Source organism: Haliotis cracherodii, unplaced genomic scaffold (genome assembly GCF_022045235.1).
Source record: "Haliotis cracherodii isolate W230 unplaced genomic scaffold, xgHalCrac1.p SCAF_1, whole genome shotgun sequence".
Lineage (NCBI taxonomy): Eukaryota > Metazoa > Mollusca > Gastropoda > Lepetellida > Haliotidae > Haliotis > Haliotis cracherodii.
Genome location: NW_027266264.1, coordinates 21,929,764 through 21,944,324, shown reverse-complemented (window position 1 = coordinate 21,944,324; position 14,561 = coordinate 21,929,764). Strand labels below are relative to the sequence as shown.

The 14,561-nt window shown below is 39.6% G+C and overlaps 1 protein-coding gene across 2 annotated transcripts in view; it reads right to left on the bottom strand.

Annotated features, from left to right (window-relative positions):
• Window positions 1–1,616: 1,616 nt before the first annotated feature.
• LOC139461944 (thyrotropin-releasing hormone receptor-like) overlaps window positions 1,617–14,561 on the bottom strand; it is a 72,881-nt gene continuing 59,936 nt past the window's right edge. For both annotated transcript variants that reach the window (XM_071243434.1, XM_071243443.1), the window contains exon 2: window positions 1,617–4,388. In XM_071243434.1, coding sequence (XP_071099535.1) covers window positions 3,279–4,388 — 1,110 coding nt within the window. In that variant the 3' untranslated portion in view covers window positions 1,617–3,278. The remainder of the gene's footprint in view (window positions 4,389–14,561) is intronic.

Below are 14,561 nucleotides of genomic sequence, written 5' to 3'. Positions count from 1 at the left end.
CTTAATACGATGTTCACTCAAATAGCGAGTGAATTTACTTTGAAAGAGGGAATGGTTGTTGGGATATGTGTATCAGTGACAGATAGTGAGTGAATTTGCTCAAATAAATAAACAACTTAGAGTATACAGGCAGCATTCAACGTGAATTTTATTATCATATTCACTGTGACAAATCATCAGTTTGACTATAAGTTTTTCCAACTTGAGGACAACGTTACAACCCACTAGATTGAGGAAGACCATTCGCTGTCCTCCTGGTATTATTTCGAGACATCCTGTCCACGTACCGACAAGGGTGAAGGGCGAGATGGACAACTTTAGAAAGTCCTCGCCAAAGCACATTGAACGTGTTCGAGATGTTAACATACATTCAAGTAATTCGCCCTGTTCAGTACACTGCTGGACGACGCCTACCACCGACGAGAAGGAAGTTCTTTGATCTGGAACGTCGACTCACTGACGTGAAGCAGAATATATCGGCAGAAGAACGGAGTGTCTTGGACTATGATGACGAAGCGTCATGTGTATTGAAAGACATGTGAAACGTGACAAGATTGTTCTGTTGTGTGAATTGTGCTGATGTATTTGAATTAAGACTATGGTGATGTTTGGGCAGGAATATATTGCTACATTACATTGTGTTAATAAATATAATGGACGATATATCTTCGTGGAGAGATGGATTAAAGAATGACAACTGGAAGAGAAGCATGAACTAATAACCTGATGTGCATTCTATACACATAAACAATTAAACTGATCTGTAAAACAGAAGAAATAGAAGTATATTTCTTTTGAAAACAATGAACTATTCCATGTATGAGAATGGTTCACACTTCGATATTAAGATCTGGTACATATATGGTCAATATATAAATGCAAAACAGTTCACATCCATAAAAATATTGGAAGATAAATATTTCTCTATTCATTAGAGACAAGAAGTACATTTTGAAGTTCGAGTAGCTTGAGAGTAGGAGACGTTGGGTCAACAGCTCATGTTCGCGACAAACAAGACCGAAAAGAAACCTTCAATCAGGACTGAAATATTCATATAGGTCTGGATCACTGTCTAAATTAGAGATTTCGAATGACAAATAAGTATTAATGGTTTCCCCAGAGAGGTATAATTAGGACCTTCCCCCAATTCACAAGCCATAAACCTCTGCTGTATGCTGTTATTACTATACCTAATATTGTAACTAAAAGAGAAAGATGTAATAAATTAGTATTATTGTAACAATCATGACAACAAACAAATGGAATCGTAGACACACATATGGATTTGAAAAATATCTGATTTAAGTCGCTGCTTCACATGACTTGCTAGTTCACCAGAGACAGAACAACTATCAAGTTACCGAAGACGCCAGCATCTTCATGGCATTAAATATAGATTCCACCAATCGGTAGACTATGCCTTTAATGAGTCCTACAGCGAATGTAGTGAATTATTTACCACATCGCAAGTAGATTGTGTAGAAGCGATAATACTCAAAATGCACCTGCAATAATCTGTGCAATACGAGATCAGAATGTGCTTTAAAGAAAATTAGACAAACCTTTCACAATTCATTTTTTCATCTGAACCATTTTCTTTTTTATTTAATGGTAAATAACAATAAATATGTTTCAACCAATTAGTACCTAGAATAAAGACTCGCGTATAAGCATAATTATTTGAGTCGACTGGATTAAATATTGATCATATACAGGTCAGTTTAAGCGGCACCCCCTCACTGTAACGCGGCCTGGGGAGGTGAACGGAATGTCCAAATGACAGTTAACATAGAATTCTTCTCTTCATGAGCATCAAATCAACAACCAATCAAAATACCTCCTCTAAAACTGGATTCGGTATAGATTTACATTCAAAATAGCGGCATCATACGAACGAAACCTCGATGTTATAAATGACTTTATGCTTGGACATTGTGTTTGTGTTCCTGAATTCTAAGACGGGTGATGTCCTTATGCTACTTTACCTCCCAGTTGTATTCGCTACGACACGCAAGGGTTGAGAGGACTATTGGAGATAGTGCTGCTTGTTTAAATCCCGAAAGAGCAGTGTGATTAGATTGGATGTCTATGTTTAGCTACCTGTCATTCACACTGGCCAAACGAACATAAGTTGTCAAATGGGTCATGGGTATTAATAATAGAGTGGAGATATTCGAGGTTGGTCATAACTGGTCTTCACGATTTCATCCGTGACCCCATCCCACTCCACACCAACTTTCACAGAAGACCGACCCTTCATCATTTAACGCACCTGCAGTTTCCGATCCCTTATGTTTAACGACCCCAAACTATAGTTTTCAAAATATTGTGCTACCCAATAAACAAAAGCATTAACATATTTGCATTATAAGCACAAGAAATGGAAATACATGTGTATATTTCTACATATTCGATTGATATACAAGAAACGTTTCAGTGCCAAAGGCGAAGGAAACAGAAGAGATCGCGTCACGTCATACTGATATGTTGCATTGTTCCTGTCAAATCATCCAAAAGCACTCCCGAGATAACAATACGCCAATCTTAGTGTCAAGGAAAGTATGGCTTAGAATAGGTATGATTCCGCCAAACCATTACTTTTCTGGAATCTAAAATAACAATAAATCGAGTTTACTGAAGTAATTAGTAGATGAGCACTACCATATGTTCCTATTGTATTTGGGAAGACAAAAGGATATTACTTTTTTCTGCAGATCGGTTGTGATTTGTAAGAGATGCCAGGGATAGACCATTGTGTTATTTGTCCTTGGTGTTCTAAGCATTGTCAACATATCGAATTTAAGTGAGTGGGAGAGTTGGTTTTGACGCTGCTTTGAACAGTATGCTTTAATGTTTGAGGAAACTTATGCAGATTTACAAATAATTTGAAACCCCTGATCACGGGTATAATGCTGTTAGTCCAGGGATCATAATCAGCTAATTCGGGATTCGAACTTACGACTGCGACGCCTTAGACCAGTGGGCCACTTGTACCACTACACTGAATCTTAACTGTTACTGGTTTCGTGTAGTTGGTAAAGTGACATGAATTGTAAGATTACAGTTTTTGCATCTCTTCTGTTGGTAGAAAATATACAACATGTTGTATACAACATATATACAATTGGAGGACGTCTCACCAAGACATTACAATCCGTCGCTTGTAGCATTTGTTGCAATAAAATATCACAATATCACGTGGTATACACAGCATATAAAGCTATACAATTTCCTTTGTTTGCACAACACGAACTGGACGCAAACAAATAGACACTTTGTCAAACCCAAGACTGAGGCGTGGGTGTGTTTGAATTGTTCCGCGAGTATCTCCCATATTCCATGTATCTTTTATTCCTGTAAACGAACAACATCCTCAGTTCTTGTCTGAAGTAGGCTCCAGTTATGCTATACAGGAAGAAGTTAATACAATAGTTCATGTAGAATATGACTCTGGTAATGAGCAGAGATCCTTGGAGTCCTGGAAAGATCACCACTTCCGATGCGGACAATAGGAATTGTTTACACCACACGCAGAAGAAAGGGAGATTAAGCATGATGAAAACAAAAGACACCACAAGCAGGATGATGGTGAACTCTAATCTGATGATACTCTCCTCCGTGATGACATTACACTGCTTGTGGCGGCGATATCGCATGTACAGCTTTCGGATGATCATGGTGTTGAGAACGGTGATGATCATAAATGGCACAAGAGTTATGGAGACTGCAAAGATACTGTCCAGGGTGAAAGATACAAATTTAAGGTTAGGATCAGCCGTGCATCGCTGAACATTGGTCGGTTTCAGTGTGTAAACACCACTTAGAATAGGTTTATACATCATCAGACACATACCGATCACAACGAGGCTCCCAATAACCTTTTGCGCGCATCTACTTCCGCAGATATCCTTCCGCCGCAACGGATGACACACGCCGATGTATCGTTCCACAGTGAACGTGACGATGAACCATGCCGACAAAAATCGACAAACATAGGACAGATACAGAGCTATTTGACAAACGCCATGCGTCTCTAAAAACACCGGTTCATGATGCCCCGAGAAAAACGGAAGTCCCCGTCTCAGCCAATCAACAAGAACGTAAAACACGAGCGCCATGATGTCCGACGTTGATAAGGCAGCAAGGTATGTGCTCGCAGAGAGTTTCCGCATATTTCTGGAGACGAAGACACGGAGGGACAAAATGTTTCCAGTGAGTCCGATGATGAGGATGACGGGGGTGAAGTAGGAGTAGAATGCCTGGCTGTAGGTGATGAAGCCGGGTTCCTGGCTGTGACAAGATGACCGGTTGAAGGTCACGTTCATTTTCAGGAAGGCCATGACCTCTTCCACCCCTTCTTGGCGGCACGGGTCGTCTGTGGTGTTATCCTGAAAATAAGAAACGCAGCATTACATGATAGTATTATTTTCATACGTCAAATTATTGCATTAGTGCAAAATGACGTGAAAACCGGTAAAGTTCCGTTTTGGTTGCGAGTACTATAAGCAACGATCTAAAATGTTGCAGTCAATGTGTAAAATCAATCAATTTGGAAATATTCATATTCGTATTTTAATGCAAGGAAAAATAGATAGAATTAGAGCAGGGGCAGAACGAAATAGAAATGACGAAGTTAAAGGCAGGTAAGTAAACATCATTCATACATTCATAAATGACTAAAAATGCATAAACTACATAAAGGTATGTTTTAGCAAGTGCTATCTGATTTCTGACATGTGACCAATCAAAATGCGACCCTACGTCGGTAAAAAACGATTCTAACGTTTGAAAAACCTATTAAAGATCGCGATAATTGTATCACTATGCATATAGCTCCAACAAGAACAAGCAATGACGACAAATCACAATGAAAACAAAAATGCCGAAAAATGTATAATAAAAAAAGTGACGTAATTTTATTTAGCATCTTGAAGCCAGTTAAAATGAAAACAAAAAATAAAATAAAAAATTAGTTACGACAAAAAATTATCTGAAAAACTTCATTAGAAATTTAAAGATGGATGTATTCAACGAAGTTAAAATACACCTTGACAGATATCATTGAAGTATGCTCATATGTTAAGCTCCTACCATGATGGTGCAGATTTGTCCAAGGCACTCTAGCTGTCATTCATACGTCGACTACCTTCACAAGATTCCACTGCCTACTGTCGCCACTGCTAATGGTCTCGCAATGTAGCGACAGGCCTACACAAGAGTTCTTCATAAACATCCATGAAGATGGAAGTCATTGTAGGATGTTACCATGGTAACTAACTCATTGAAACAAGTGTCACATGTCGCTTCTCTCAAAGTGAACAGACTTTGATTGCGTTAGTACATAAGACACGTGACATCAGGTCGATGTAGACAGGTTATGTATGCAGGTGACATGATGTTACTGATAAAGATCATTCCGGTAACTGGAAACATATATCCTGTATAATGCTGTGATCGTAAGGCAGGGTGTAATATTACTTTTCAGGAGAGATTCGGCTAGGGAATATATCTCTTTGACATTAGGAGTTAGGATTAGCTCACAAATAGCCACGACGCCGAGGTGTGTCTCAATCGATACATGAAACATGACAATATCAAACGCATAGGTATTTTCTTTCATTAAACATTCTTAAGACATTAAAGGCTCAATGTACTGTCTGTCTACGTATATTCTTATTTTGACGTCGCGAGTCTTGATTGCTAATGCCAGTGACAGAAATATTCCAAATATCTTTGTTCCCGTTCTGCCATTTGTCATACAAAACATAACCATCCATTATCTTCAATTCTCGCGGATTCCATATTCTCGCCACTCTGCTCATTTTCGCTATCCGCACAACCTGATGTTTGTAAACCGTGAAATAAGATCAGTAAGACATATTTTCCAACATTCATTAACCAATCATGTGACAAGCGACATAACATCATTTGACTTCATGTACCCTCTATTAATCAGTTGTCAACACTTACGAAGGTAACGCCGACATTCGTGTTTACCAAGGTAAAAAAGAACATGGAGATCATGACCAAGGATAATGAATAAATAAAAGCGGGAAAAACACTCCATATTCATTAGAAATCAATGCCAAAAGCAGAGTCGATTTTACGAGTTCCTCTATATCATGACTATATATATGAATCACTATGAAACAGTGATGATAAGAGCTGTTCGCGAAAATGGGAGCGTATCCTGTCCCACAGGTGGCACCCGTCACAAACACATGCAAATACAAGTCAAAATAGGGATCACTTCGGACATAATTTTTGTCCTTGATGTAACAAATTTGGAAATGTCCTCCACATGTCAGCCATTAAACGTTTGAATGTTGTAACCCTGTTCAAACAGCCTTTGTTGACTATTGAGAAGTTGAAGTCATCCTTCTTGTTCTTTGTCACTTTAATCTTTACGCATATGATATACGAGTATATATGAAACATTTGAAGCGGCCTCTCTGGTCTTCTTTATTTCCAGTTCAGATGGGCATATCAGTGAAAGGGAATTGGCTGTTGGACTATTATTTAACAATATTTGATCATCGATATACCGGAACCTTCAGGAAAACTTCTTGGCCTTGTTTTGACCAACCCGAATCTTCAAAGGCATAAAGAAACAAATCAACAAATAGGGGAGCACAATTAGTGCTATTGGAGATGCCTACCTCTTGCCTAAATGTCTTACCATCCAATTTTACATAGATGTTTTCAATGAGGAAGTCAAGCATTTCACATGTCCTTTTCTCAGTAAACTTCAGGCGACATTTGCTTTCATGTTTTACTAATTGTCCAGAGCCTCTGATGATAGATATGTAACTATATCTATGGTCACTACGTTGCGTAACATTATGTTTGTCGTGTGGGATAGTTGTGTACAAAGTTGAAATATCAAATGTTTTGGCAGAATGGGTTCGTATCAAGAACCAACGTTAATTTTGAGACAGGGATTTTAGAGGTACATCTGCTGGCACCAGGAACATATGTATCTTTGTACGGATGGTTATGGGGTTTTGGAATCGAGTACAAAAGAGGAATGGACACGTTTTAGAGTCATGTCAACAATTGATAGTACTGATGCATAATTTTATCAGATTTCTTTCTCAGTTAACATGCTGGTAGAAAACACTAGTCTAGTATTTACATAACGAAGAACCACAAGTATTTACATAACGCAAAATTCTTCGGTTTCAAAAGAATCCGATATATATTTTCCCTCCCTCTTTGTGCGTTCCGAATGCATAATTACTCGGGGAACAGACTTCATAACTTTTGTTTGATTGCTTGTTGAATGTAACTTTATATTTATGTTATTTACATAATAATATAGAGACTGTTGATGAATATACATGATGTTACCAATGTTTACTCATATAGCTGTAGCTGTACAGCACGACAGGCTGAGTGAGTGAGTGAGTGAGTGAGTATGGTTTTACGCCGCTTTTAGCAATATTCCAGCAATATCACGGCGGGGGACGCCAGAAATGGGCTTCACACATTGTACCCATGTCGGTAATCGAACCCGGGTCTTCGGCGTGACGAGCGAACGCTATAACCACCAGGCTACCCGACCGCCCCCACGACAGGCTGACATTGTCTGGAGCAGACACGGAAAACACTTCAAGAGAGAAGTCTAGAATGACAGAGTAACACATGTGTTGTGGTGTTTAGACCACTCGTTCTCCGCGGACTTGTAGGCGGCGTTATCATTGACATTGATTGATATATGTACTAATAGTGTGTGATTTTGTCGATTCCTTTTCCAGTTACGTGAATGTTCCTACGTGGAAAATAATAAATTGTACATGAAGTTGACGTTGAATATACCAACATCAGGAAGTACAATATGATAAATTCTAAGCAGATCTGTTGGTTATGGCGGAACTATGAATTATCTAATGTGTTGTGTTTATATGAGACGGTGGTGCTGACTGGATTAGCAATGAAGATGAGGTTTCTATTACAATATAACACCGTTCATACAGTCGCAAATATCTGGGTTGACGAATCTGGAAGACATCAAATGAACAACTGGCAGACAGACAAACTACTGACATCGTCGGTTGCAAGTGAAGTGGTAACACTCTGCTGACCCCTCCCTCTAGATTATCAAGGGTATTTAGTCTGAGCGCAGATTCATTCCGTCTCGTGCAACACACCCTGACCCTTGCTGCCATTGATCATATACGCATTGATCTTACTGCCGAAAACCCATGTTCGAGTTTCACACGGGACGAAGGTTCATTTAAAAACACCCATTTATCATAAGTTTGCGCCTATCAGATTCATTGATTTTACGAAGCGTACCACAAAACATTTCCATCCAAGACAAGTATTTTTAATATACACAAATTCAAAACTATTGCATACACAACACGCCTGAAATTTTGAACAGTGATGGCAAACTCTAGAAAAAAACACAACTAAGACTCTGATATATTTCAGGAAATATCACCTGAAAACAAATCTGCTCCGATCCATCCAAAAGCGGCCCTAAATATAAACTCTAAAATATATTGTTCACCTGTATATACGTGGAGCGTTCAATACGTTTTGTAACTTCAATATAGACCATGTCGCAGAATATCTTTTGCACTTTCATTTTTCAATATAATCTCCATTCACCTCACTATACTTATTCCATTTGTCCTTCAAGCTTTTAATACCACTTTTATAGAAATCCACAGATTGGCCCTCTAACCACGCCTCTGTCGCAGCCTTTGTGTCCTCGTCATCCTGGAAACGTCTTCCGCGTAGGGAAGATTTCATTTGCCGGAACAAGAAATAGTCACTTGGGGCTAAGTCTTGGCTGTAGGGTGGGTGATTTAACTGTTCGAATCCACATTCACATATGGCGGCCACATGCGATCATGGATTTCTTTTGCTTTGCATCCCTGCTTGGTAAAGAACTTTATCACAGTGCGTTGTTCATGTTTGAGAGAATCCATGATTGTGACCACCCTTAGGTGAATGAGTGAGTGAGTATGGTTTTACGCCGCTTTTAGCAATATTCCAGCAATATCACGGCGGGGGACACCAGAAATGGGCTTCACACATTGTACCCATGTCGGGAATTGAACCCGGGTCTTCGGCGTGACGAGCTAACGCTTTAACCACTAGGCTACCCGACCGCCCCCCTTAGGTGAATGAAGCCATTACATCTAACTTATTGTTGTTTCTGGAACTTGTTATGGCACATGTGAACCTGATGTTATGACTAGTTTCACACCTGCCACAAGTTGACATTGTTTGTGTAAACATAAATGCCAAAGTTGCAAATAATATTGAACGACCCTAGTACGTCTATCCAAGTCCTAACACAATACTGAACATAATACACATGTTATATTTGGAAAGCTATTCCTTTTGTAAAAGAGACGCATCTACGCCGAGTGGTGTCGACATAGAACATACAACTACCTACATCCATTGATGTAGGAGCAGGCGGGTTTCTGGTTTAAAATGATTATTCCATAAGGAAGAGAATTTATGGATGTCAACTTCTTTATTATGAGGAACACAACGTTTCGGTGTATATGCTTACCCCTTCATTAGGACCACTTCTAAATGTCTTTTAAAGACTTGATTACTCCGTAGTCTTCATCAATGTATAAATGTACTTGCATGGACAGCCAACTGGTGTTTTCATAAGACAGCGTAATGGAACAAGGGTACCAACAACACACATCCCACTTCTACAATTGACATATAATGTTTACAGAAATGATCTGAAAATGCGCCTGCCATGTTATAAATCCATACTTCCTCCTAGCCATTTCCCAAATGAGCCAGCATTGAGGGATATCCATAAACAGTCTGCTGAAGCTCTTGAAGACTAACTTTACTGAATGCTTTTTTAACCCGAAATTGTTCCATCCCATACCATTAGCGGTGATGATTAACGTCATCACCGGTATTACCGTCAGTCCTGATAGCTCAGGTATAAGTGAAGGCATATTTGTGGACGTATTATCGGGGAAAGTCGCATATCTCAGCTTGGAGATTAGAATAAAGAAAGTTTAGGAAGATCAATATCATTAGTCGTTCATGTTAGAGGCAAGGTGATAAGGAGCTTCGCGATGTGATATAGGGATGCAACATTCGAGTTCAGCCTGAAAAATGATCAGGATAGATCTCAGCCTTAAACATGTTGCTTTCCATACATTACTGGTCTACACGTCAAATACAACGCACGTTAGAATTATTTAGCTATATGGGTTTTACTATTTTAAAAACTGATTGATCACGAAGAAGAAATAAGAGTATACGTAAACAGATACTTAACAGTGTGGAAATATTCTCAATGAGAACGCAAGAATTTGTGCCAATGACGCTCTTGAAGGTGTAAGACTTCAAACGCTAAGTAGACCAATAAGTCGACCATAATTAGCGTCCAGACGAAGCGAAGCTCAGGGAAAAAGCTCAATTGAGATTGAGAAATTGTGAAAAACATGTGGCTTCTCAATGAAGCTGTGTTGTGGCCGTCAATCAGTAGCCGACGTGTCCACCTGCAGGTCGGATCCGTCTAATTTGTTCTGTAGCCAGAAATGGCCAAAGGAGTAAGTGGATTAGCCGTTGTCAAATGTGACGTTAATCGCCCAGCTTGAGATTTATTGTTGATCGAGAACAACGATGGAGAGCTTTAACGCCCTATTTTTTATTTGCAGATTCGTCTTCAGTGGGGCTTCCGTGATTTCCGCGTAAATCCTTGCCTTCAGATTTCCCCAACGACGATAAAAACACGTTTAACAATATTTACAACACAATTTCGCTTAAAATATCCTTGACGTATAGTTTTATGCGGCACAGTAAATACGTAAAAATCCATGTCTGTTATCCCTTTGTGTCAATATTAAATAGAGAGTATGTACGTATTGTTCGAGTACAGCGATACATGCGTCTTGAAATGCTGTTTGCTATTCAAACCATAGTGATGGGGTTGTATTCGTGAGGTTCATGCTGTTATAATGCATAAAAGTATATATTTCATGTATTCGCTGATCCTTGGTTCGAATCCCGGGTTTAACCAGATTATGATCCTCGGTCTGTCACATGAAATGGGTTCATCAAGGTGATAAACCACCATAACACATGGTTTTCCTTTCACTTTAATGTGACTCACCGTGATAACACTGAACTACTATTTAAAGCGGCATGAAACCAAATTCACTCCATATATTTGACAAATACGTTTATGTACCTAGCACTGAGGATGAACATTAAAATCGCGTATTCCTCTGAGTCTTCACTGCCACTTATTAAAGTCAGTCATGCGCATGGTTGGTGCCATCCCAGAGCAAATAGCTCAACATATGCAAACACGATACCCGTGGCTGTACATAAGATATAGGATATATATGGTGATGCGACATTTGCAATGACAGGGATTCCTATGATCTCCGACACCAGGGAAATGACCTATGTGCGTTACATGACGCGAATTCACGACGATGAACGCAACACGAATACCACATTCACATAACTCATTCTACGACCTACTTCTTTGGTTGTTAATGTAATCATGAATTGGAGAGACATTCAGTTGGCTCATGTTGCACAGTTACGGTGAGATTTTCCAACAACAAAACGACAAAACAGATTTTATTATCTATTGTGTATGTGACTCACTCTAAACGCGCAGATCAACTGTTGAATATCTTTTCGAGAAGGAGTCAGGACAATCGGTTATGGATCGACATGGCTTTCTGCAGTTTTAGTCAAGATAAAATGGGAGGGAGCCTTTTTGTATTGTTTGCCGTAAGAGGAATGGGCCTTTACTGGGTGATCTCGGTGACTTAGCATGTAATCGTATCCCGACGGTGTGGAACCTTGCCGGGGCGGTCGGGTAGCCTAGTGGTTAAAGCGTTCGCTCGTCTCGCCGAAGACCCGGGTTCGATTGCCGACATGGGTACAATGTGTGAAGCCCATTTCTGGTGTCCTCTGCCGTGATATTGCTGAGAATATTGTTAAAAGCGGCGTAAAACCATACTCACTCACTCACTGGAACCTTGCCACTGGTTTGTTTGGTCAAGACTCGATTAGTTTCTAAATATCTGGAATATTGATTACAATGGCGTAAAACAGTTTCACATCCACACTTGCTGCCTCATTGCCTGACTCTAAGCAAGAACAATAATGGAGACAGTAATGAGCAAGATTTTCTTGTGGTACCTACTTTGACAACAAACGTAAATGTCAATGCTTACTGTATACGGTGTCTGTGTCGCGCATATTATTTGTTTGTTTGTTTGTTTGTTGTTTAACGCCGCACTCAGCAATATTCCAGCTATATGACGGCGGTCTCTAAATAATCGAGTCTGGACCAGACAATCCAGTGATTGGGATCGCAATAGGGATCGATGAAATGCATCAACCAAGTCAGCGAGCCTGACCACCCGATCCCGTTAGTCGCCTCTTACGACAAGCAGAGTCACCTTTTACGGCAAGCATGGGTTGCTGAAGACCTATTCTACCCCGGAATCATCACGGGTCGTCGCGCATATTAAGACAGGCAGATAGAGACAGAGAGGGTTGTAGATTATCACATAACAATACTTGATATTTACATGTGTAGTACTGTATCTGGTAATGTAACATATTGAGCCGGCTTCAACGACTTACAGGTCACGTGTCAGTGTACGACAGATCCGAATGAAATGAGTTTCCGTTTTTATCAAAAGACAGAATTGACATCGCGTGGTGGGAGAGGGTCGGAAAGACCGAAACCCGGTCAGCGAATGTTTTATTAAAACGCTATTATCGGTAACGATTTAATCACGTGATCGAGGATTTCACTTTTGACAATTACAAAAGATATGGCGGTCTGTGGAAGACTCAATTAAGTCGAACGTATTAGTCAAGCGTTCTGAAATGACTTCAAGTTGATATCTCTGCGCGTAAAACTGTCATTACCTTATCGGACACTGACATGGTGAATTACCCCGATACAGGTTTTAATGAAGAGTCACTCTATCAGAAGAGCAATATGCTAATAAGGCTAATTCAACTTATTCATAGTCCTTCTAAACAGCGTCCAGACACGGCGTGTGGCGGAATAGCGATGCAGGGATCCTTCGTGCTGTTTGTTAAACTCGTTCAACGAACCTAATTAGCTTTCTTTGAGGCTTCTCAGAAGCGAACAACATGCTGTTTGTTTCGTGTCCATTGCGGAAGTTAATGATGGACTCAAGGGCGGTCAGACAAACCCTGACCCTCTTGTTTTCTACATGGTCATGTCTCGATGATACAGTTGACAATGCACAAAGTGACCTGCTCTAATATTTCTGATACGTTAAATGTATACGACTATCTATTTTAATGGACAAGCCATGAAAACAACCGAAGGCATTCATGGGAGGCCATAGAAACAGGAGACGTTCTGCGTGGTATTGTGACTGCAATGTAGACTTCACTTTGCGTACCTTGCGGCAATGTCGTATCAGAACTGGTGATGAGGAGAACCAATAGCACACCGAGAAATTGAGAGTACTATTAGAGTTTTTTTTATGGCATGAATCGTGGAAGTTCGAACGCCTGATAGGAATTAGAATAAAGATGTTTGATTTAAAAATGCAGATACTTCAAATATGTGCATCTCAAATGACGAGATGTCGACAATATTTATTAGTTTTAGAGACAGTTAATAGTCATCGAAGCGGCGTTAAACCCAACTCACTCACTCACCCACACGCTCACTCATTTTATCGTGGTTATAAACCTTACAAACAAACAATGTACCTAATGTTTATATAGAACGTTAGAACTGCTGTCAATAAGGCACTATCACGGAATTATGACAGATAATAAATACACCGAGTCAAATCGGAAAAAAATAACGTGAAACAAATTTTGAATCGAATGAGTGTGATTGTTAAGTGATTGATTGATGAGTGTGATTGATGAGTAAGCGCTGCACGATTGGTTTCAGACAAACAACTTGAGACAAGGAACAACAGTTATGTAGGTTTACATTCAAGATCTGGGTGCTAAGGCGGTTGTAACTTCCATACTTTGACATGAACACGACCTGGATGCTAAGGCTTTTGTAGAATTCGACACTTTGACATGGACACGACCTGGGTGCTAATGCGGTCGTATCTTTCGTACTTTAACATTGACCAGACCTGGGTGTTAAGGTGGTCGCTACCTCTAAACTTTGACATGGTTTGTCACAGTTTGTTATGGAATGAAAATACATAATGAAGACATAGCTGCTTAGTTCTTAATATATTCATTTAGTATGAAGTTCTGTTCCACATGCTAGTGCCTTTTATTTATTAAGCGCTTGCATGAGACAACTATACTGAACAACAAAAGTTCCTGTGACATTGAATAAGATTTCATACAAAGTTATGTTTTTACCAAATCTGAAACAATTTCGGTTTGCAACAGATAAAAGACTCCTGTAAGTGTTCAAATGGTTTAATTTGTCATACTGACTTAAAAAATGCGTTATTTCATAAAAAACAACATGAACATGCCAAAATGTTAATTTACAAATCAATAGCGTGTGTGTCTACCTCTGGTTGCGATGCAAGCAACACATGTTCGTCTCATGGAATGGGCCAGGC